The following is a 24,247-nucleotide window of genomic DNA, read 5'->3' on the forward strand; positions in this document are numbered from 1 at the left end:
CCCTCGCTCCACCTCTGCCTAACTCACTGGCTAAAACCTTGCAGCTGCACTAAGTCCAAGACAGAATCCTACCTCTTAGGTGTAACCTACCTTTGGCAGTGTCTCCTGTGCCCATGGCCCCATTCCCATTGAAAGTCAATCTCTGTACAAGTGCTTGATAAGAGGCAGTGAGCAGGAATGCAAGTTGCATTGAAGATTGTGGTTTAGAACGGCAAGTTTTATCAAAATATTATCTCAGGCAATCTACCACAGACATTGACAAAAGCCCTTTTCAAGTTGAGTGGGCTTGAGGAGCACAGTTGTTGAAAATCCCTGTTCATGATTAGTCTGGCGGTATTTAGAGTCCATCTCACTACTGGATATGCTGCACCATTAACTCTAGACAACGAAATTATTAAGATGGTATCAGCTCATGAAAGTCAACGGCCATTATGTGTACAATTTATTGAAGGCATCTACAATGACATGGTTGTTCAGACAAATGGGCTAGCCCTTATACCCTAAGCAGCAATGTTAAGAATAGCTAATTAGGTTACAGAATGCAAAATCATCTAAGAATAAATTGTATTTCTTTGTTTCTTCCCTAGCCTATAATTTTTTTTCTTATTTTTATCCCTGAATTTGGGCAACCACAGTAAGGGGAGTAAATACTGCACATTAGCAATAATGACTGGTTTGGAGAAGGTGAGACAGAAACAGGGAGCAGATCAGCTCTTTGTCTTTATTTTAAAAAGTCAGAAATATGTCTGTAAAGGATTCTTATAGAACTTATTCACACATCCCATAGTCATATCTACCAGATACTATCCTTTTAAGACTAATGTGTATCCATGGAAAGAGGAAAATGTAGCTCTGCTTTGATCTAGGTCCGTGGTGGTGAACCTACGGCACTCCAGATGTTCATGGACTACAGTTCCCATCAGCCCCTGCCAGCATGGCCATAGGTTCACCACCACTGATCTAGGTGAACCCAAGAATGAAGAAATTAGTCAGAAGCAAACTCAGAAGTGCCTGATTGTGGTGGGTTTCCCGGACTGGTGGATCTAGTTCCTGACATTTCGCCTGCATCTGTGGCTGGGGCTGGGAAGCCCCTCTGTGATATACCTCTGAAGATGCCAGCCACAGATGCAGGCGAAATGTCAGGAACTAGATCCACCAAACCATGGCCACACAGCCCAGAAAACCCACCACAATCAGTTGAATCCAGCTGTGAAAGCCTTCGACAATACATCAGAAGTGCCTGTTTGTTGAAGCTAGAGATAAAGACTCAGTTCATCCTGAGCTTACTGGACTGATCATAGGCACCTAATGAGCTAAGTGTGTGGGAAGCTGACCAGGGTCCAGTTGGCAGACTCCATGCAGTCCATTCAAAGTTTCCTTAAGGACAAGAAGTAAAAAGCAAACAATCAAAGTTTCCTTAAGGACAAGAAGTAAAAAGCAAACAATCAATACTACCAATGAGACACACACTCATTGTGTTATGAACTATTTTCAGATCTCCCTAGACTTCACTCATTTATTAAATGGTGAGAAATTAACTTGTTGATGGTCCCTTGCTGTATTGTATTTTTGACACAGCAGTTGCTTTCGTTTAGTTTTACTTAACATGTTGGTGGCTATCGGTTGTTATGTATGTTCAGACAAGATCCAACAGAGGCCTTGCTTTAATTTCTATAAAGTTTCCTACAATTTTCCACAAAGAATTGGCAGATCAATTCTCTGCCATTTGAGAGTCTTTAAATCAAGACTGGTGTGGTTTTTTTGTGTGTGTCATTGGCCATTTATGCACTTACCCTGCAGCTCTTTGCTTCACAGTGGTTTTTTCCAGTGGTTTTTTGTTTACACAGGAATTCTCCTCCTGCAAAGTATTCCTACCTGAGCTGAGTCACCATTTTGTCTGCTCGCTACTTCCTTGTTGTTTCTGTGCAACCTACATTTGAGGAGGTTGTCTGCCACTTTCTTTTTTAGTGCCATCTGTAGTCTAATGTTACTTCGCTAAACCATGTAAATTTTGTCTCATTTTTAAGGATCTATCACTCCAGGGATAGACCTTAAGTGTCAAGATGTTTAAAAAAGAAAGCCCTTCTGATCATTTTGGTGACCCAAAGAATGGGAAAAAACTATTGTTTGGGGGGCAAGAGAGGGGGCAGGAGCGAGAAAACCTGAAGAAAGCTTAACACACAGCAACCTCCTTTGCTTTCCTTGGGGAGGGAGAGAAAAAGTTGCACTTCAGCAGGTTTCAGAAACTGTGGGGACTGTCTGATTTGAGGGTAGGGTGAGTTCTGAAGAGGAGAAAATGTGCGTGTAACCGATAATCACACTCCAGAGGGAATGGATGCTTAATGCAAAGGAGACCACAAGTGTGTAAATGGCCATTTTTCCAGCCACAGGATTTGCTTTGAAAAACCTGTTGAAATTTCCCTCCTTCTATTAAGATGGTGCTCAGATTACAAGAGAGTTCTAACTCTGACCATGAACTTGAGTATGGGTGATCTAAATATCCCAGAAAATTTAGATTAGGGTCTTTTATTTCAGCATGTTGGGTTAAGCATGCTATGTTTGTCTCCAAAGTGCAGAAAAGAACACCATAATGGTTCATGTAACTGGATGAAAATAAATATTGCCTGTTTTACGTTGATGCTGATTTTTAAAAAAATTCTAATGATGAAATAAAGGTAGGCCAATTGGCAACAACTCCTATCGCACATGTGAAAGCTCCTAGGTTACTGTGCCTGATCTCTGCCTTGCTCTCACCAGTTGCTTCCACCTGACTGGGATCATGGTGTTGTTCATTCTCCTGCAGCTGATCGCCTGGGAACCAGGACAAGAAGAAGACATGACGATGGTAACAGTGCGGCCTAACTTCCAAGATAATATCCACGTGGGTTATATCCCAGGTCTCAAGAAGTTCACAGAGTACTATACTTCCGTGCTGTGTTTCACCACACCAGGCGACGGACCTCGTAGCCCACCACAGCTGGTGCGCACCCATGAGGACGGTACGGCCCTTCCCTTTGGAGCTGGGCACAGGCACAGCTTCCAGGTTCCTGAGGGGCTGTGGCTCAGTGGTAGAACGTCTGCTTGGCAGGCAAAGGGTCCCAGTTCCAATCCTTGCAATCTGCAGTTAAAAGGATCAGGCAGCAAGTGATTGTGTAAGACCTCAGCCTGGGACCTTGGGGAGCCAGTGGCAGTCTGAGTTGCCAGTACTGACCTTGATGGACTCATGGTCTGATTCCATACATGGCAGCTTCCTGTGTGTGTTGTCTGTTTGTTCATGGAACTGTGGGTTCACAGACCTCTGAGTCACTGGACAACATAGGTTAAACATCATCTTCCACTGTAGAAGTGTCTCCTCCTCAGTTGTGGAGGTTGATACTTGATTGCTGAGGTGGTATGAACTATCTGAAGGTCCCTGGCTGCACATTGGCTGTATTTTCTGCAGTCCTCTTTAATTGTTTGTGAATTTTTATAAATCTTTATTTTACAATTAAAGTAATACAGAAATTAAAAATTTTAATTGAAAATTAAAATTGAAAAGAGGAAAAATAAAAACAAGATTTGACGATCTATTACTTCCAAGCATACATTTTTTATAATAAAACAAAAAAAATTAGAAACAATCATCACGGTTGAAGATGTTGACGCTATTTCTTTTTGTTTGTTGCATTTTCTGAATCCAAATAACAAAAGGTTTACATTGGCTAGTCAATATGCTAGTCATTACATTGGCTAGTCAATATGAAAAAAAGGAGAATAGTGAAGCAGTAGTAGTAATTCCTTATCTTTGGTATTTACGCTTTTGAATCTAAGTATATAAGATAAGGTTGCCAGATTTCTTTGAATTTTACCGAAATTGTCTCTGCAGTCATCTTTACACCCAACCGCAGCAGGTGTTTTTGGGGAATTGTTTGTAACTGGCAGCTTCCCTTCTAGTTTTCTTGAGATATCAAGGGGGGGCGTTTCATTTGTTGTAACTCTCTTGGTGGTGGGATTGTTTGTTTGGCCAGCTCCGGGTCCAGTTGGACACCTCGGCTTCAGTGAGATCCTGGACACATCTCTGAAAGTCAGCTGGCAAGAGCCTGTGGAAAAGAATGGCATCCTGACAGGTAGGAGACATCTTAAGCCAAGTTTCAAAGGGAAGCGGGGCTAAATAAACCCTTCTATTGTACTTATTTGGGGGAGGGGGAGAGAAATCACCTCAAGTTTGTTTGATTTTTTCCTTTCCTATATTTTACCAAAGCCCTTCTCTTTTAGGGTTATACTTTTTTCTTACACTTTAGCACAGCTGATCTTTCTGTTGAGAATCATAACTGTCCTGTAACTAGAAAATGAGGATATTTCTGCTGGAAGCCATATTGGGAGCAAGCAGTTTGGAAACCAGAACCATGACATCTATTTGTCTCAAGCTTCATGGAGCCCACCTGCTTGCTGTAAATAGATTTCAAGGATACATAATAAGAAATCGGGTGCACTGAAGCAATATAACCAGCTTCTTAGAAAGCCAGCTGGTGCAGCCTAAATTTGGCTTACGGCCCCAAAATTTGTAGGACTCATTTTGCTTTCCCCTGGATACAGGTGAAACTTGTGCAGTTTTTTTATATGTCTGTGTTTTGGGTCCTCTTTTAGGCTACCGGATCTCCTGGGAGGAATTCAATCGCACAAACACACGTGTAACACACTACCTGCCTAATGTCACACTTGAGTACCGGGTAACAGGCCTCACAGCCCTGACCACCTATACCATTGAAGTGGCAGCTATGACTTCCAAGGGACAGGGTCAAGTTTCCTCTTCCACCATTTCTTCTGGGGTTCCTCCAGGTGAGCTTGGTTCGCAGGTCTTGCCTGTAACAGTGTAGCAGGCTGTAGCACAAATGAAGCAGAGATCACTGCATCCTCTGTTGCGGCAGAAAGTGTCAGTTTGTCCTGGAAGTTCCACCTGTGCACAACCCAATGCGTGTTTAAAAAAATAAAAATAACAAATGTTTAGACAGGCATTTCTGCCCTCTTACAAACACAGCTAAAATGAGGGTGGAAATTGCTAAATTATTCAGTGTAGCCACAGTTGTGCTACAAGTCCAATAATAGGTGCAAACAGAAATCAATAGAGCATCCTAGTGCATTTCAAGGTTTAAGGAACTCAAGTTCAAATCATGAAATGTCTTGTTCAGAAGCTTAATCATAGCCACATCTCCACTATTTCTGATTCTCTATTTTGCAGAGACAGGAAGGGAGAGAACTCTGTGGCACCTAATTGAAAGGTTTTCTTGTAAAGGAGAAGGGAGAGAATAGCACTAGATTATTCTACCAAAAATGTATGTGGATGGTTGTGAGAGAACCGCACAAAAGAAGCACGTTGGGTCTGGTTGTGGTCTGAAATTAGCAGCCCTGTCTTTGCTTTGCTTACCTGTGCTATGAATCCCAAAAGTGCTTGACTCTGTTAACCAGCACTGCCTGCTGCAAAGAAACTGCATCCCTCAGAGAGGATGGCAGTCACTTTGTTCACTGCAGCCTCAGGGTGGGCCTCTTAAACATGGACTCAGAGCGAAGATTTTGTGCAGTGTTGTGGGTTTTAGATTTGGGGTAAGTGTTCATTTCAACTTTTCCATGAGAGCAGGGAGGCAGACATCTTTGTCCCAATATGACCTAGCTGTTTTGGAGAAGTGACTTTTCTGGACTTATCCTGAATTCCTTGTCAGACCTTCAAGATGAACGCTGAGCACACTGCCCTCGTAGCTGTCGTTCCTAGTGGAGGAAAATGGCATTGAATCATGGCTAACTCATGGCAACCCCATAGGCCTGCAGGGGTGGCCAACCTATGACACGCCAGATGTTCACGGACTACAATACCCATCAGCCCCTGCCAGCATGGCCTGATGGGAATTGTAGTCCCTGAACATCTAGAGTGCCATAGGTTGGCCACCCCGTAGGGTTTTCAAGACAAGAAATATTCAGAGCTGGTTTTCAATTGCCTGCCTCCATGTTGCACCCCTAGTATTTGTTGGAGGTCTCTCATTCAAATCCTTACCAGGGTTGGCCCTGCTTAGCTTTTGAGATTTGACAAGACCTGGGCTATCCAGGCCAGGGCAATTTGGGAGTTCAAGATTCAGCCCAAACTACTGTGGAATGTATAATTGGCACTTCTTTTCTGTGTCTGCTGTCCTTAAACTTTAAGTGCTAAACTGAATTCAGGATTCTAGGAGTTTCGTAGAAACAGCTGAGGCACTTCTTGGCGGGACTGAATTCACATCCTACCTTCTCAAGCTTCCGTGGACAGAATTAAGAAGATGCATTTTCATGAACAGATAGATTTCTCCAATTTGATTTAATTCAGTTTGTCTGTGCGAACTTTGACTTTGCCAATCTCAATTAGTTTCACTGTTTGTTTGAGTAATTCAATTAATTCAAGTGTGGGTCTCATTTGTGCAAGCAGACGACATGTCCCTTGCAGTCTGACAACAGCCAACCACTCACAAGCTTCAGATTTATTAAATTAACAAACATCAAAGTAATGAATATGAAATTGCAGAAAACATTGACAGCTCCCTTTGTGACCTTCGTTGGATGCAAAGTTTGAATTTCATTATTATTTGGTTCACTTCAAACATTTCTTTGAGGCTGTTGCCTTGGCTAGGTATCAGCCAAGGATGTAGCATTTCTATAACACAACTTTAATAAACCATCATGGTGACGAGTGAGAATTAATTTTTCCCTTAGTTCCTGTTTCTTATGTTTGCTTGTCAGGTGGAGTTGGTGTTAGTTACTTATTTATATAAAATAATTAGCTGTTCTTCATGTTTTAGGCCTGAGGGCCAAACTTCCTTTTTTTTGCTTCTGTGTTGCATTTTACTCAACTTTTCAGCTAAAAATAGTCTCCCAAATTAGTGTACAGTTTTTCAAAATAAATATTAATATAAATTGAAATATAGTTTCCTGCAGCTGGAGCCAACAGTATGTAAGGGAGATGCAGGCTCTCCTCTCCAAGACCAGGCTACCAGTATTTAAAGGGGCCATAGCTCATTCCAGTGTCAAGCACTCCAACAGGGCTGAGATGTTGTGGGGTTTCCAGGCTGTATGGCTGCGTTCCAGTAGCATTTTCTCCTGACGTTTTGCCTGCATCTTTGGCTGACATCTTCAAAGGATCTTTAGAGGGCTGAGATGGTTCAGAGCAGGGGTAGCCTGCAGGCCTCCTCCAGATGTTCAGGACTACAGGTTCTCATCAGCCCCTGCCAGCATGGGCTTCACTTAAGGCCATGCTGGCAGGGGCTGATGGGATTTGTAGTCCATGAACATCTGGAGAGCCGCAGGTTGCACACCCCTGGTTCAGAGGCTGGAGAAGCCTGAGAGGTCAGCTGTGGGGAGACCTCTGGTTGAGCAGTGAGCTCTGGGGTCGAAGGTTCAGGATCCAAGTCTGAATACAAATACAGGCTAGGCAGCTGACTCAAAGTCTTAGTGTTCCCCCTGTTCAACAAAGCAGGTCCCTAGAGGTATGTCAACTGCCTCCCTCTGTGGCAGTGTTAAGTGCCCAGCTGCCTCCTCCTCTGCATCTTCAGCAACTTTGAGAACACTCTTCCTCCAGCTGTCCAGGCCCTGCGGGATCTTGGTGAGTTCTGCAGGGCCTGTAAGACGGAGTTGTTCCACCAGGCCTTTGGAGAGACCAGCCACTGAAGGTGCCCCCTCCCTCTTCTTGCTCCTTTACATCTGGGTCCCCTTTGTTTAATGGGACTTGCCGTCCCTCCCTCTTGGGGAGGATTTTTAAATATGGGGTTTTGTTGGATGCCCTCTTATCGCTTTTATCAGCTACTTTTAAAGGTTTTAGTGTAACTGTATTTAAAATTGATGGAGCCAGTGTAATTTGTAAACCTGTGCTCCTTTGTTTGACTGTACTGAGATTTTATGTTGTACACTGCCCAGAGCCCTTGGGGATGGGGCAGTATAAAAATCTAAATAATAAATAAAAATAAATAAATAAACTTTGCCTCATGAGAAAGAGTCCATATTCTGGTCCATGACACTGGGTGTCTGTCTTTCTCACACACACACATGGCCGTCATACAAGGTTGTGAAAAGGATATAGTGGATGAGCACAGAACACTGTATGCCAATCCTGAGGGGAAGAAATGATGGGAGTGAGCTATTGGGGAAGGTATGGAGAATATTGATGTCTCGTAAATACACTTTCCATGCCTGTCTACCCACTTTCTCTTTACTCTTGAATTCTGTCTCCCTTGCAAGCTGCTTTTCCCGCCTCAGGATTCCATACAAGTTTGTCTCACTCTGAAAGAGAGATCTGTCCAGTGTGTCCCATTCTTAATATGCAGGCAGCCACATTCTACCTTTGCTTTCTGTTGGTCCACAGAACTCCCAGGCCCCCCTACCAACCTGGGCATCTCCAACATTGGTCCCCGCTCAGTCACACTTCAGTTCCGCCCTGGTTATGACGGCAAGACATCCATTTCCAGGTGGCAAGTGGAAGCTCAGGTAACCGATGGGCAGGTCTCATCAGGAAGCGGGTGCATTCCTTGGTCATTCTTCAAACAGCTGTATTAATGTTGGAAGTTGAAGTGCAAATTTTTGCATTAAAAATGCATAAAATGCATAAAATTACATAATTTTTTATGCACTTGAAGACATAAGAGTACTATTAGATCAGGCTAAAGGTCCATCCAGTGTAGCATACTATTCTTCACAATGTAGCATACAATTCACCACAGTGTGGCATACTATTTTCCACAGTGGCCAACTAAATGCTTTCAGAAAGCTCACAAGCAATGCATGAAGATTTTTTTCCCTGTTGTTGTCTCTCTGTTCTAATGGAATATGGAAGTTATTTAGCATCATGATTCATAATAGCTGGTAGTTCATGAATCTGAGGGGCTCCTTTTAAAGATATGTGAGTTAGTGGCACTCACCATATCTTGTAGCAGTAGATGTTACTTATGTTTTGTTTGGGTGAACTGTTCCTTTTGCTTGGCTGCAACTCATTTATTCCTTTAGGTCAACCCAGAATGAAATTGTGTTCAGGCCGATTAGGGAGGAAATCATGTTGCCTAATTTATATACTTTGGAAACCTTACGTATCTTCCCTCTTAAGATTGACGTGGCAAAGAGCACGGACGAAGAGAAGGGCATATCTGTGTGGAATAGAGTGCAGAGTAAATAAAGAATAGGAGATGTAGACAAGAATAGGAGACGTAGACAATTCACCATTGTTCTGTGCAAGCAAAGGCTTTCATGCTGGTCCAGGCTTCATTATTCTCTCTTTTTAAGTAAGTTTCTAGCCCATGTTGTGAAGATAAGTGTATGAACAATGCCTGGTGAAATCGCAGAAGCTAGGGGAAAATAGGTTTACCTTTGTGGAAGGATGGAGGGACGTAACTCTGTTTAGAATTGCATTGTTAATCTTCTGTTTATTTTGTTATAATTTTTATTATTGAGACTTGCCTTGTGCAAACAGGATTTTTTCCCTTTTGAAAGGTAACAAACGAATTCAATAAACAATGATGTTAAAAATGGTAATTTATTCTCACAAATACCTATAAAGTTCTATAATCCTTTTTTTGCTCAAATATTTATTTCTAGCTTTTAAAAAAAGACAAATATTGTCCCACTTTTAAAATTGTTAGGTAAGCAAATGCCAAGTTCTAAACTTTTAAGTAATGCTTTTTGTTTTAATGTCCCAGGGCGGGGAACTGTCCACTGTCGTCACAGCACGCCATAATTTTTTGCTTCAGCTCTGCTCATGTGCTTTGCTTCCCTCCAGGTTGGTCAAATTGGTGACAGTGAGGAGTGGATCCTCATCCACCAGATGTCTAATGAGCCAGATGCCCGGCCTCCCATGGAAAGTGCCTCCAACCTCAGTCCCTGGCTACACATACCTTTACAGGCATGGGTGCCTCAAAAAAATTTGAAAGCATGTTCATAATGCCCAAACTGTAAATAAATGCTGTTATGCTCGTGTGCACTCACCCAGGTTCTTACATATACTCCCATGGTCAAACACCAGGAAGTACACTGCCCTCATGCCTGTATGGCGTAGAATTTTAGCTCAAGAAGAAAGTAGACCCCTATAGCTGACACGAGGCCACCATCGTCAATCAACCATACATATGGATTGCTGTAAACTGAAATTGGATTATCTAAGTATTTCTGTTGTTTTCTATTTATCTAATCCAAATTAAAGGTGAAATGAGACCCCCAAGGTAATGACAATAATGCAGTGGTGTTATAGTTAAGAGTAGGTGCACTCTAATCTAGAAAACTGGGTTTGATTCCCCGCTGTGCCACTTGAGCTGTGGAGGAGCAGCAGTGGCGTAGTGGCTAAGAGCAGGTGCACTCTGATCCGGGAGTGAACTGCTTCGGTTTGGACCCCAGCCTCCTGCAGCTTGGAATCTGTGGGAGGTGGTTCTTCACTCTGGGGAATTCCAGATTAGCCTGTAGCCACTCCCACACACGCCCTAACCTGGGTGGGACCTTTGGGCTAGTCACAGCTCTCCTGTAGAGCTCTCTTCTGAGCCCCACCTCCACCTCACAAGCAGTGCTTGTTGTGAGGGGGGAAGGGCAAGGAGATTGTAAGCCTTTCTTGAGTCCTCCTACAGAGAGGGGAAAAGGGGGGGATATAAATCCAAACTACTACTCCTACTCCTCTTCTTCTTCTCCTTCTTCTTCTTCATCTGGGGAATAAAATTAGCCTGTGCACTCCAACACATGCCAGCTGGGTGACCTTAGGCTAGTCACAGCTCTTCGGAGCTCTCTCAGTCCCCACCACTTCACAGGGAAAGGTTTGCCAGAGGGGGAGGGAAGGGCAAGGAGATTGTAAGGCCCTTTGAGTCTCCTTACAGGAGAGAAAGTGGGGTATAAATCCAAACTCCTCTTCTTCCTCTTCTTCTTCTACTACTACTACTACTACTACTACTACTACTACTACTACTACTACTACTACTACTACTACGCTGGGTCCATTGTTTAAAATAACCGGATAGGTTGCATCCTGTCTGAATTCCACTCTTGTCTGCATATGAAAGAAGGTGCCCCAGTATTCTAGGTAACTCTCTCTGCCATCATATTGGGGTTGAGCCAAAATTATGAAGTATTCTCAAAGCTGGGGCCTTTTCCTATGTCACTTTGTGGCCCCTCCAAGCACTCAATCAATTTCTCCCTCTCCTACTAGCTTCCTCAGAGCGCGTGGCAAGTGAACATTGTAGGCACCAGCCCGCCTAGCCTGCCATCCCGCAGGATCCAGACATTGCAGGCTCCACCTGATGTGTCTCCTGCCAATATCACACTACGCACTGCCAGTGAAACCAGCCTATGGCTCCGATGGATGGTGAGCAGGGGCAAAAAAAAAAGATATTGTGATTGTTTCAGGGGAGGGGAGGAGAGGAATTCAAGAAATAATAAAGCAGTGGTGAAGGTTATATTTGGGAAAAAACAATTATTTGTATTTGGGGGGTTCAAGTTAATTAGACCCGGATTTTTTTTTAAAAAAAACCTGAAAATATGGGGGGTTGGATTTTTTCAAAATTATTCAGTTTGTTAAATCCAAACCCAAAAAGTATACCTACCTCCAAACTCCACGTGGATCTGGAAGGCAGCAAGCAGCACAGAGCTGAACCCGTACCAGCTGCTGCCTCCAAGACCAGAGGCGGATGCAGAGTGGAACGCTCGGCTTGGGCAGACTGAGCCCAGGGGGGGCCCCACCCAGAGGTGGGATCCAACCAGTTCTCACCACTTCTCTAGAAGTGGTTGCTAATTTTTTCTGAGTGCCGAGAAGGGGTTACTAAAGCAACCTCCCTGCCCAATAGGGACTGGAGGTGCATGTGTGCAGTGGCGCCACTGTTTGAATTCCACCACCATCGGAACCTGTTATTAAAATTTTTGGATCCCACCACTGGCCCCACCTCTGATCTCCATAGAGAGACCAGAAATGGCACCTGCTGTTCCATGCTAGACCTGGCCAGGCTGAATGGCAGGTGCCACATCCAATCTCCACGTGGACTTTGGAGGCAGCGTGCACAGTTCAACACTGGGCTCTCTACACTCTACAGATAAGTGAAGAGGGGCGGGAAGAGGTTTTCTTTACTTTTTAAAGCCAGCAGGCTGAGCAAGCCCTGATAAAAAGAATTGGCATTTTTCATGATCTGTGTTGTTGTTGGTTGTTATAAGCTTGTGCCCAGGGGAACATGGTTCAGATTCGCTTTGACAGCTATTGTCGGTTGAGAGCTGACAGAAGGCCTATGAAGAGACGGAGATGTTCTGACATACTGACCTGTCCAGTGACAGACTTCTCTCTGTGATACACCTCTGAAGATGCCAGCCACAGATGCAGGCGAAACATTAGGAACAAGATCTACCAGACCACGGCCACACAGCCCAGAAAACCCACAACAACCAGTTGAATCCAGCCATGAAAGCCTTAGACAATACATTGTGTTGTTGTTTTGCTTCCTTTTATTGCTGTCGTTTTTTAGGGTGGGAAGCCTGAAAAATACCATCAAAGTGGGGAGGGGGATTAGTTTGTCTTTATCCAACTGCCCATTCCTAGTTGAGGTCAATCACAGCTGAGATCAGCCAAACTGGCACTGTTGGTATGTCAGTATCATGTAGGACGAATAAAGAGGTCTTTCAAAGTAAGAAAAGAAAGGAAGCTAAAGTTCTGATAGTTTCAGGTCAGCATTTTGTAACTTTTGTGTGTCATGGGTTCCATGGTCTTGGGAATCCCTTGAGACTGCATAATATCTGCATGATTTGGCATACTTCAGGTATGGTTGGGAAGACACTTAATTGCAAGCATTCTTAAAAGCAATTTCCCTTTCTTCCTGCAGCCCTTGCCGGAAACAGGGTACAACGGCAGCCCTGAATCAGTGGGCTATCGCCTGCGCTACTCACGCTTAGATGGGCGCGGCCGCACACTGGCCCACACCATCCATGACCGTATGGAGCGTGAATTCACCATTGAAGATCTGGAAGAATGGACCGAATACCGTGTGCAGGTGCAGGCCTTCAATGCCATTGGGCCTGGGCCATGGAGTCAGACCGTGGTGGGGCGAACCAGGGAGTCAGGTACCTCCACAACCTCATCTTAGACAGTCGGGCAGGTCCCTAACTACCTGCTTGGAACTTTGAATGTAAAGCTCTGGGCTTTTCTATGGGCCCCCCTCAAGTGGTACCTGTTATACAACCATCTCAGAGGAACTGGTTGGTGAAGTGCTGACTTGGTTCTTTTTTGCGCACAGTGCCTTCCTCTGGACCAACCAACATATCAGCCCTGGCTACCACCTCCACCTCCATGCTGGTACGGTGGAATGACATTCCTGAGCCTGATCGAAATGGGCTTGTACTGGGCTATAAGGTGGGTATTGGACACACCGGCTCTTCCCTCAAAGGTTCCTTCTCTTTTATACCAGGTTTGCCAAAGCTCCTCAGTTCAACCATGAAGCCCTTTCGTTCCATGAAGCTTCACCATCTTCCAGAATCTGAGTCCTGTAGTAGCAGGGTACAGACTTCTAGCACTGCCCTTCTGTCCCTCAACACAAGTATCCCAACCCAGTTTCCATCCTTTCCTGTGTCTCACTGCACAGCCTCATTGTCTCTAAACCTAGTGTCTCACGTGTAGTAGCCCAGAGTGGTCCTCCAAACCACAAGCTATGTAACATGATGGACCAATACAACTTCCCAGGTCTTGCATCAGAATGCTACAGTATGGATTGTTTACCCACCAAGGTGCCCCAAGCCCACTATATCTCATTGTCAGGATGAAGCCTGACATCAATGAATGGGGTTAGGTGCAAGGGCTCACACCTGCCTGTGAGGAAGAGAAAAGCTGTCTTCACCTCTGATATGTTAATGGATCTTTTCTGTTCTTTCATTTTCCTTTGATACTTGCAACTATAGCTAAACTAGAAGCAAACCTGGCACCTGGGGGGAGGCGGCAGGTGGCTGGACGCTATCCCCAAGCTGTCCTTGAGATGCTCGACTCCCAAACATCTTTATTTCCATTGTTCTCATATTCCATGGGAAATAGGGAGAGGGTTTTATGGTGGGAATTCTAAGGGAATAAATGTACTTCCATAGCCCAGCAGAACTGGCTCTAGGTACTAGCTGTGTCCAATAAAGACACACTTATGCTCGTCTGAGCAGCCATATTCTTAGAGCAAAGAAAAAGGTGGTCACTCATTATCCCTTCAGTGAGGTTTTTCCTGGACATTTTTGTTTTGTTCTGTTTTGCCCAGATACTTTATTAGCTAGCATAAGCAGACCTAATTAAAACACTTCCATTTCCCTCACCTTCTCCTTAAAACCCGTCCTTTTGGTTCAGGCCTGCTCCAATGTCTTTCTTCTCCAGTCTAATTAATGTATTTCCCATTCTCATCTTAAGCCTGAGGTATTTTCCAAATGCTCCGCTTTCTGACCTTCTCTTAATCTTGTTACTCTTATTACTCTTCTTCAGGAACCTTGCTGACCTTTGAGTTGCTGCCCCAAAATGGCACTGAAGGAACTGCTGGACCTTATTGTTTATTTGTTTCTCTCTCTCTCTCTCTCTCTCTCTCTCTCTCTCTCTCTCTCTTTCTATCACCTGTGTAATTTCTTTCCCTTCTCTTTTAGGTATTGTATAAAGAAAAGGACTCAGACATGAGGGCCCAGTTCCAAGTGGTAGAGGGCAATGCCTCAAGGAGTGCCCAGCTCATAGGCATGGGCAAGTACGTCTTGTACGAGATCCGGGTGCTTGCTTTCACCCGCATTGGTGATGGTGTGTCCAGCAACCCACCCATCCTTGAACGCACGTTGGATGATGGTAAGTGTCCAGCAACCCATCTTTTGGTTGGCTGTGAGAGGGAGGGGTGGTAAACCAGGAAAAGAGGAAAGTCCCTGTAATGGAATTAGAGAAACTGTCTGGCCACACAAGCCAAGCAAAGAATGAACTCAACCAATATTAGGGTTGCCAACCTCCAGGTGGTGGCTGGAGATCTCCTGCTATTACAACAGAGCTCCAGGCGACAAAGATCATTTCAGCTGGAGAAAATGGCCACTTTAGAAGGTGGATTCTATGGCATTATATTCCACTGAAGTCTCTTTTCTTCCCAAACCCTGCCCTTCTCAGTCTTCCCCTCCAAAATCAAGGGACATCGCTTTTTTTCTGTAGTGCATCTATGTGCATGTATGCACATGCACATGCACATACATAAACAGCCCATTCTCTCCTTTTTTATATTTTTATGTGTGTATATACAGATGTGTTTGAGCCATCTGTACCTAACCTGTTTGGGTCACTAGTTTGAAGTGAGCCCGTGTACTTGTGTGTATGTGTTTTTCTGTATTTTTGAAAGTAACATTTTGTTTTCTAGCAATCTTTTTTTTCACTCTTCTGAAATGTTTACACATGCAAATTACAAATGTGTAAGTAGAGCTGTGTTTGCTGCGTGTCTGTATGGAAGCACCAGAATGAATTTGCGAGTTAAAACAATACTCATCGTAATTCACAGAACACTTAAGCAAAGGTTTTCCTTCACCAATATAGTTTTCAGAGTTGGGAATGATGGGTTGAAGCTGTTGGAGGCAGCAGGATCAGAGACTGAACTTTTACCCTGGTATTTTTCCCTATCGAGATGTTCTAAGAACAGACACGTGAATAAAACCAGTGTTGTCTTCATTGAATTTTGCACTCGGTTTGGTTTGCTATATCTAAATGGACTTAGCCAGTTCAGTTACTCAGGCAAGTACACGTTTATTTCACAAAGAGGATGCAGTGTACTCGATTATGCCATGGTTTCTCCCTCCCTCTTAGATAGAGTGACTTCCAGATTGACCACCAAATTGCGAGCGACCATCTACCTTTATCCTTGATAATTAAGCTCACTGCTGACAACAAGATAAGTTTAGGTCCAAAGTCTGCTTCGCTTACTCTATTACCAAAAATTGCCTGGTCTGCCAACCTTGAACATCAGGCAAGCAAGCTCCGGCACTCTCAAGCCTTAATGGAAACTAGATCAAAGAAAATGCAGGCTGATGCACCAGAACAGGTGATTTGATTATATGAGGAGATCACAGTTGTTGCCTCATTAGGAGTATACTCAGACAGTCACACAAAGATAACCAAAGGAAATTCAGACATAGGGGCTGATCAGGAGTGCAGAGTTTTAAAGCGGCGAACTTTACGCCAACTACAGGGACTCAAGAGGTGATAGTCTACCACCTGACTACTTTATACTTAGGAAACAAATTGCTCATAGAATAGAAGTAATCAGGTTTAAAACCATGAATGCTCAATGGGATCAACTTCTTCAGGCAGTAAAATCTAATGACTCAAGACAATTTTGGTCCATAATTTCAGGTTCTACACGACTGAATAACTACTCCATGCCTTACATTGCACCTCAGATATGGCACCAAAACTTTCAGAATGTATTTAATAGAAAGTGAGAGATTAAGAGATCAGGAGGATGCCTCCCTTGAGAGCATTCTGGAATGGCCACCGATTACAGTCGAGGAGATTAAAACATTAATTAAACAGCTCAACTCTCACAAATCTCCAGGTCCTGATGTTCTACCTCCAGAGATATTTAAAATACTAATGGAAAGGTGGGTCCCTCTTTTAGCATCTCTGTTCACAGCCATTGATACATCTGGGTTAATGCCATCTGCCTGGACTAGTGCAATAGTAGCACCAATATTTAAGAAAGGCGACCACCTTTTACCATCAAATTACAGTCCAATTAGTCTCCTTTCAATTATAGGGAAATTATATACTAAACATCTACTTGACAAACTTAATATATGGATCACTCAGAACAAGATGAGCAGGTAGGATTTAGGAAGGGTAAATCCACATTGGACCACTGTATGATTCTTGAACAGCTAATAACTAAATATAGCAGGAGGGCAAAATACGCCACCTTCCTGGATATAAAGGGCGGCCTTGATTCGATTTTGAGAACCTTGTTATGGGAAAAACTCGCCAGAATGGGCACTGACAGCAGACTCCTAATTCTTATTAAATCTTTATACAGGAATAAAGGTAAAGTTTCCCCTTCAGTCGTATCCAACCCTGGAGTACCACTGCGAGCAGTGATTTTATAGCCAAGCCGCTTTTGTGGGGTAGCTTGCCATTGCTTTCCCCGGCTATTCTTTACCCCCTAGCTATGAGCTAGGTACTCATTTACCGACCAAGAAATGGATGGATGGCTGAGTTGACCATGAGCCAGCTGCCATGGTTATCTGACCCACAGGGGGCTTGAACTCCTGACCGTGTGAGTGGCAGTGCAAGCACTTAACCACTACGCCACATGGCTCACTTATACAGGGATACTGACTGCCAAAACAAATGCACCCAATCTGGACTACTCACCCCAAAATTTTCCATTAACAGATGTGTCAAACAGGGTTGAGTTTTGGCTCCTGTACTTTTCAATCTTTTTCTGAATGACCTCACACCCACACTGAAAGATCTAAACTCATACCATCCAAGGATAGGAGAAACCCAGATACCAATGTTGTTATATGCTGATGATGCAGTCCTCTTACCATGCTCAAGAGTGGGTCTCAAGCGTCTCCTCGCCAGCTGCAATGCCTACTGCACCAGCAATAGTGTTGCTTTGAATCTTGAGAAATCTAAGATACTGGTATTCTCAAGGGCATGGAGACCTACCAGATGGACCCTAAATGGTAATTCCCTTGAGCAATTTAAGTATTTCAAATATCTGGGACTGTATTTCCACCACAGAACAGAATGGGCCAAGCATAGGAACATGGCGACTTCATCCTGTGCTGCAAGTGTCTCGGCAATCTTTTGCTTCTTTTACAACAAGGGCCACGAATTTGTACCAGCTGCTCTAAAGGCCTTTAATGCCAAGGTGAGCCACCAATTACTTTATGGCACCCCATTATAGATGGGTGCTTGGAATCGATCGATTGAAAGAGTCCAATTCTGTTTTCTATATAAGATTTTGGGTCTACCCCACTGTGTACCCACTGGTGGGATTCAACCGGTGGGATTCAACCGGTTGAACCCGGCACAGGCCTCCCTTCCCCCCACCCCAAATAGCCAGCTTGGCCCTTAGGGGCCCGGCAGAGACCTTCCCTCTCCCCCCTCATCCTAAAAGACCAGCTGGGCCCCTGAGGGCTCGGCAGTGCCCTTCCCTCTCCCCACACCCAACCACCCCAAAAGGCCAGCTGGGCCCTGGGGGGCTAGCAGAGGCCTTCCCTCTCCCTCGCACCCCAAAAGCCCAGCTGGGCCCCTGCGTGATTGTTGTGTTCAGACATGCGGCCAGGGGCTTGGTCTATGATTTGATGCTGATTTTGGAGTGACTTAGTGCAAAAATCATAAGGAGCCATGAGAACCCATGTTTTCCAAGCAGGCTTTTGCACCACTGCGGCGCCTCAGAGTGTGGAGTGCATGATTGTTGTGTTCAGACATGTGCTCAGTGGCTTCAGCTGTGACAGTGCAGGAATCATGAGGATCCGTGTGTTTCCAAGAAAGTGTTTGCGACACTGTGGTGCCACGGAGCATGGCATATGTGATTGTTGTGTTCAGACATGTTGCCAGGGGCATGAGCTGTGATGTGCTGGTGATTTTGGGGTGACCACGTGCAAAAACCAGGAGGATCCATGAGGATCCATGTGTTTTAACTACATTTTTGTGCCATTGTGGAGGCACGGAGCATGGGATGCAGAATTATTGTGTTCAGACATGTTTCTAGGGGTAAGACTGTATGAGCTGTGATGTGCAGGTGATTTTGGAGTGACCAAGTGAAAAAATCATGAGGATCCACAAGGATCCATTTTTTCAAGCAGGTTTTTGTGCCACTGCGGCACCACGAAGTGTGGGATGTATAATTGTTGTGTTCAGACATGTGGCTAATGGCTGGAGTTGTGATGTGCTGGTGATTTTGGAATGACTTAGTGCAACAATCATGAGGATCTGTGTTTTTCAAGAAGGTTTTTTCATTAATATTTTAAAACTCTTTCTTATAACATAATCTAGTCTTTGCTATTTGCTAAATAATTTGCTAAAGTTTGGGTGGGAGGGCCAAATGCTATGGGCACCCAGTTGAAGGTGAACCTGATGCCCACAGCCGAAACATGAAAAAACACCAAATACCCCCCAAAAGCCTGAATACCTCACATTCGGGTTCGTTCATATTCGGGCAGGACATATTCGGTCAATTTTTGCCCGAATTCACCTAGATTCAGGCTGAATCCAGCATTTGTTTCATCCAAATCTTCAAACTAATACTCACCAACAACTGATTCTTGGTTCAAACCACGCTGGGGCAATATTGTATTTTAGATTATATCGTTTTATTAGTTTTGTAACTATCTTATGTATTGTCTTGTATAAAGTTTTTTCAAATGCTAATAAAAGGTATTTGGAATTGAAATTGGAATTGGAATTTGCAAGTTGCACATGCCTGAGTGTGCTTTGGAAAGTAACAGCAGCAACATACATCAACAGCATCCATTTGCTATTATTTTCTGAAATACTTTAATAACTGTAAATATGTGTATGTGTATGTGTCTTCATGTTGCTGTGTATACGTACCTAACAATTCCTGTATAGGTGTACTTGTACATGTTATCCCATGTGTGTGTACTGTGTTCTGATAAGTGTCTGCAGAGCAGAAATGTCCATTTCTTAAGCCCAATCCACAACATCACTTCGGCGCTGGCCCACCACCTCCAGGAGGACTTCTTGGCTGTGAAGGGAGGCTGAAAACAAACAACAAAAAAGCCTTCTCATTGCTGAGAAGCCCTCCATTAGGCTCTGTGGGCTTATGGCACCAAAAAGATGGCATAAGCCCAAACCCCCAGTGCTGGTGTTCTGGTGGCCATAGGCCAGGAGGAAGGTGACTAATGTTAGCTCTGCCCTCTGGCTCACTCTGTCAAACATCCCTGGCCATACCGGTGCAGCTTTCTGCTCTGGCATGCCTAGGGGAGGGTGGCTGCTTCTGGGTTGGGTGCTGTGAAGCCACTGGGTGTCAGGCTGCCAGGGTAATCCCCTTTCCAGCACATTTGACCCTTGTGTCAGTGGGTCACATCAGCACAGGGCTGTGTCGGCTGCTGAGGGGGATTCGCCCTCCCCTCTGAATGGGGCTGCCCGTGACCCTAATATAAATTCTTTTCTGAGTCTGTGAGTCAGCTAGCCTGTTTCTAAATTATAATGCTCCATGAAAGTTTTCAAATTATGTTTTGGAAATGTTTTCGTTCATATTCCCCTGTGTAGTTTCACATATCCTCCCACCACCACCCTCCACATTTAGTTATTAAGTTTCACCAGTGCCCCTTCTCAAGTTCTGTACCTGGATAACTTCATCAGAATCTGCCTTCCTGTATTCCAGTGCCTGGGCCTCCAGTTGGCATCCTCTTCCCTGAAGTGAGAACCACTTCTGTACGGCTCATCTGGCAATCACCCACTGCTCCCAATGGCATCATTCTGGGTAAGCAAGTAACACCCCACCCCCATTTTCCACACAGATTGTTGGCCAGAGTGACTCATGCCACCAACACTGCTTCCTTTTTCCTGTCTGCTACTTTGGATGGCACTGAGTGCCATTCTAGGAATGTTGGGAGGATATAAATGGCAAGTTCATGGATATGCTTTCCCAAAATTCCATTATTTCATCCTACTGAGATGTGGTTTTTCATGCTACTTAGCATGATGAACTAGGACTGGAAGATCCAAAGTTCAAATTCCCACTCTGCCATGAACCTCACTGAATAAACTCACCCTCTCTCAGGCTAATGTACCTTACAGAATTGTTGTAAGGATAAAGGAAGAGAAGGCTGATGCACATTGTTTGGACCTCTTTGGATGAAGGGCATCCAAAACACTTCCTTTGTGATGATTTTTCCTTCTTGGCTTGCTACAAGAACATAGGATAGTTTCTCTGCCTACAAGCATTTTCTAACATGTTACATTCTTATGCAGCATACCAGATCACCCACCGCCTCAACACTTCCACTGCGAATTCAGCTAGTGTGGAAATACTCAACCCCAGTGCCCGCCAATTTACAGCTACTGGTCTTAGACCTGAGTCCACCTACCTCTTCCGTATCACAGCTCAGACTCGAAAGGGCTGGGGTGAGGCAGCAGAAGCACTGGTTGTCACAACTGAGAAGAGAGGTAAACATATTTGAAAGGAATGCAAGGGCTTTGGGGAAGGTCAGTACTGTGCAACCTGGCCAGCGTATTTCAGTGGGACTTATATGGGACTGATTATATGGGACTGAACGTCATTTGATAAGTTACACACAGGCACTGGCTAAAAGCAGTACAATTCCAGACTCTTCCATTTACCCGCAGCATATTAAAAGGATAAGATTTTAAATCTTAAACTACAAAGGAGTTCCCTCTATGTCATAAAGTTTTCTGCACTTTAGGAAGAAGGTTACGCTGAACATTTTTCTCACTAAATTCAGGGAAAGTTCTTTGAACATGATGGAACATTCAAAAATACATCATTATATAATCCCCTGCAAAGAAATCTCCACATACACACATCATTGCAATCTGAAGTTCATGATTCTTCTGCCTTAGGCCCAAAGTTGATGTGGCATTCAGTATGCATCTTTTGCCTAATAATCAGGCATCTTTTACTTCCCCCTCCCGCCCCCGCCCCCCCACACACACACAAACACAACCTTGTTAAGCCAAAAGCAGTATTAGAAGGCTGAGGCTGAGTTTCCTCAATTTCCTTCAGCTATTTTTCAAGCCATAGAGAAAATATAGTGCTCCTATCTTTTTGAAGAGACTTGACTATGATTAAAATACAAAATGGCTCACTTTTTCAATGGACAGAAGCACCCTTTTAAAATTAAAAAAGACTTAGGTTCTTAGGAATTTGTACTGGAAGGCAACTTTTCTGATTTATAAACTTTGTGGGATTGGGTTAGTTAGGGAAGGTAAATATGTGTGTCCAGATGCACCTGCAGAGAATACAAGGGGTTAGTTTTCTCTTTGTGCCTAGTATACTATGCTCCACTTAAGCTCCATCCTAATAGACAGTAGCATCACTTGTGTTTGTGATTTTGCCTTGCCATGGTCCGTTTTCATTTTCACTCCCTGCATCCAACTTTTAGCTAATTGTGCCTTTCTCACCACCACCCTGCAGATCGTCCCCAACCTCCAAGCAAGCCAGTGGTGCTGCAAGAGGATGTCAATGCAAGGAGTGTATTGTTATCCTGGGAACCAGGCAGTGATGGTCTCTCACCAGTCCGTTATTATACTGTGCAAACACGGGAACTCCCCGATGGGAAATGGGTGCTACATTCTGCCTCTGTCAGACATAATACCACATCCTTCATAGTCAACAGGTAAGACAGCTAACAAATCAAGTGAAGGGAGGCTTTTTAGTAAGGAATGAAGGTACTGTTGCTTGAGGCAGCTGTTTTGAAGTCCAGTTTTTGCCGATGGGTAGACAGGCTTTGAGTGGCTGTTTTAGCCATATGGGCTGCACTGATATCCTCTGAAAGATATCTTGTAGTGCTCTAATTAATGAAGAAGGAAAACTGACTTTTGCTTCCTGGCTCTGTAATCAGAACTGGCCTTCTTTCCTGAAGTGCTCAGAGGAAGTTTGCTGGCCTTGGGGTGAAAAATATTGGGAATCAGTGGTGTAGCAGGAGGATTGCACCCAAGCCAAGTCTCATGTGTTTCCCTTTCAGACTGAAGCCTTTCACCACCTATAAGTTCCGAGTCAAGGCAACCAATGACATTGGTGATAGCGAGTACAGTGAAGAGTCAGAGTCACTGACCACACTACAGGCCAGTAAGTGGACACATTTAATCATAGATTGCTTCAGAAGAAGACATCCATCTCTCTTCCTCCTTTCCTTTCACAAAGATAGTCATGCTTTGTGGATGATGATGTTGAGCAGCTGCTGCAATTCAACATGCATAATTACTTCTTCCAGTCCTCTCTTAGCTACCCAGTCCTGCATTTAGGTCAGTCAGACAAAGGACAGGAAAAAGTGGGCATGTCCCCTAGCCTCTAGACCACAGGTGTCAAACTCGCAGCCCTCCAGATGTTATGGACTACAGTTCCCATCATCCCCTGCCAGCATGATGCTGGCAGAGGATGATGGGAACTGTAGTCCATAACATCTGGAGGGCTGCGAGTTTGACACCTATGCTCTAGACTCTCCTCCAAAGAGTCACTCGTTTTACACTTGCCCAGAGAATCCTCCTCTGCTCTGTCATAGATCTCTCCCTCAAGACTTGTGGGATGGGCCAATGTCTTCCATTGTTTTGTTTTTCCCATAGTGGCATTGGATTAAAACTGAAAAGTAGGAGCTGCAATTAAGGCTTAGTGTTGGGGGCTGCACAACCAATGGGTTGGATCCAGTCATCTTTTTTTGCTGGTGAAAAATGGAGAAGGACCCAAAAGGTTATGCTGTGAATCCAAATCCAAATCCAAAACCTTTATTAGGCATAAGATGCTGTGAATTATGGAGCCTGCCTTTTGGGATGGCAACTGTTGTCACACAGAGAGCTAGGTAAGAGTGAAAAAGATAGCTGGATCCAACCCTGCTCTAACCTATCTTCCACATGAGATGTAGACTATATAAGAAAAAAACTGGTGATGTAGAACAATGTAAGGGCTTGGATCTTCTTGAGTTTTACTAATCTTTCTCCCCCCACCACAGCCCCAGAGGAAGCTCCTACAATCTTGTCTGTGACACCACACACCACCACATCAGTGCTGATCCGTTGGCAGGTAGGTTGGCATTCTCTCTGTTTCTGTCAGACACTCTGTCCCTGTTGGAACTTTGGTTAGGATTGTTGGAGTTGAAGGAATCCTCACCTTTTCTGGAAAAGGTTCTGGCCAATGAAACATTCCTGTATTGTATAATGGTTCTGCGTCATACTCTACAAGAAGGGGAACAACTTGAATGCACACCTTAGGCAAGCAAGTCTAAATAAAGACAACGAGATTTTACCCAAGGCTGCTTCCGCATGATTTTCAGTGCAGCTCTTGCCGCTGCTTCCAACGTAGAGGCATTTGCAGTATCAACAGAACATCCGCACAACATTTGCCATCATTTTCCTGGTGATAGCCCTCAGTGGCTGCAACACGCCCCCACCTCCACCTAGGCTTCATGGTTTTTTTAAACAGCTAGATCATTATCACTTTGCAGTGATCTATTGCAAATGTATGTCTGTCCCCTCATGGACTGAGGTAAGGGGAAGGGGGCTGATGTGGGCAGGCAATGAAAAAATGTTTTTTCTCATCCACACCATGTATGCTAAAGGTGTCTT

The 24,247-nt window shown here is 44.2% G+C and overlaps 1 protein-coding gene across 3 annotated transcripts in view; it reads left to right on the plus strand.

Annotated features, from left to right (window-relative positions):
• The window catches only part of SDK2 (sidekick cell adhesion molecule 2), a 409,110-nt gene that overhangs the window by 354,163 nt on the left and 30,700 nt on the right, over positions 1-24,247 (plus strand). For all 3 annotated transcript variants that reach the window (XM_048488576.1, XM_048488577.1, XM_048488578.1), the window contains exons 19-32: positions 2,804-2,999; positions 4,008-4,106; positions 4,627-4,818; positions 8,357-8,478; positions 9,761-9,883; positions 11,168-11,323; positions 12,822-13,059; positions 13,233-13,348; positions 14,602-14,791; positions 20,331-20,429; positions 20,921-21,115; positions 22,104-22,305; positions 22,654-22,757; positions 23,635-23,705. In XM_048488576.1, coding sequence (XP_048344533.1) covers positions 2,804-2,999; positions 4,008-4,106; positions 4,627-4,818; positions 8,357-8,478; positions 9,761-9,883; positions 11,168-11,323; positions 12,822-13,059; positions 13,233-13,348; positions 14,602-14,791; positions 20,331-20,429; positions 20,921-21,115; positions 22,104-22,305; positions 22,654-22,757; positions 23,635-23,705 — 2,103 coding nt within the window. The remainder of the gene's footprint in view (positions 1-2,803; positions 3,000-4,007; positions 4,107-4,626; positions 4,819-8,356; positions 8,479-9,760; positions 9,884-11,167; positions 11,324-12,821; positions 13,060-13,232; positions 13,349-14,601; positions 14,792-20,330; positions 20,430-20,920; positions 21,116-22,103; positions 22,306-22,653; positions 22,758-23,634; positions 23,706-24,247) is intronic.

This window comes from Sphaerodactylus townsendi, linkage group LG03 (genome assembly GCF_021028975.2).
Source record: "Sphaerodactylus townsendi isolate TG3544 linkage group LG03, MPM_Stown_v2.3, whole genome shotgun sequence".
Classification (NCBI taxonomy): Eukaryota; Metazoa; Chordata; class Lepidosauria; order Squamata; family Sphaerodactylidae; genus Sphaerodactylus; species Sphaerodactylus townsendi.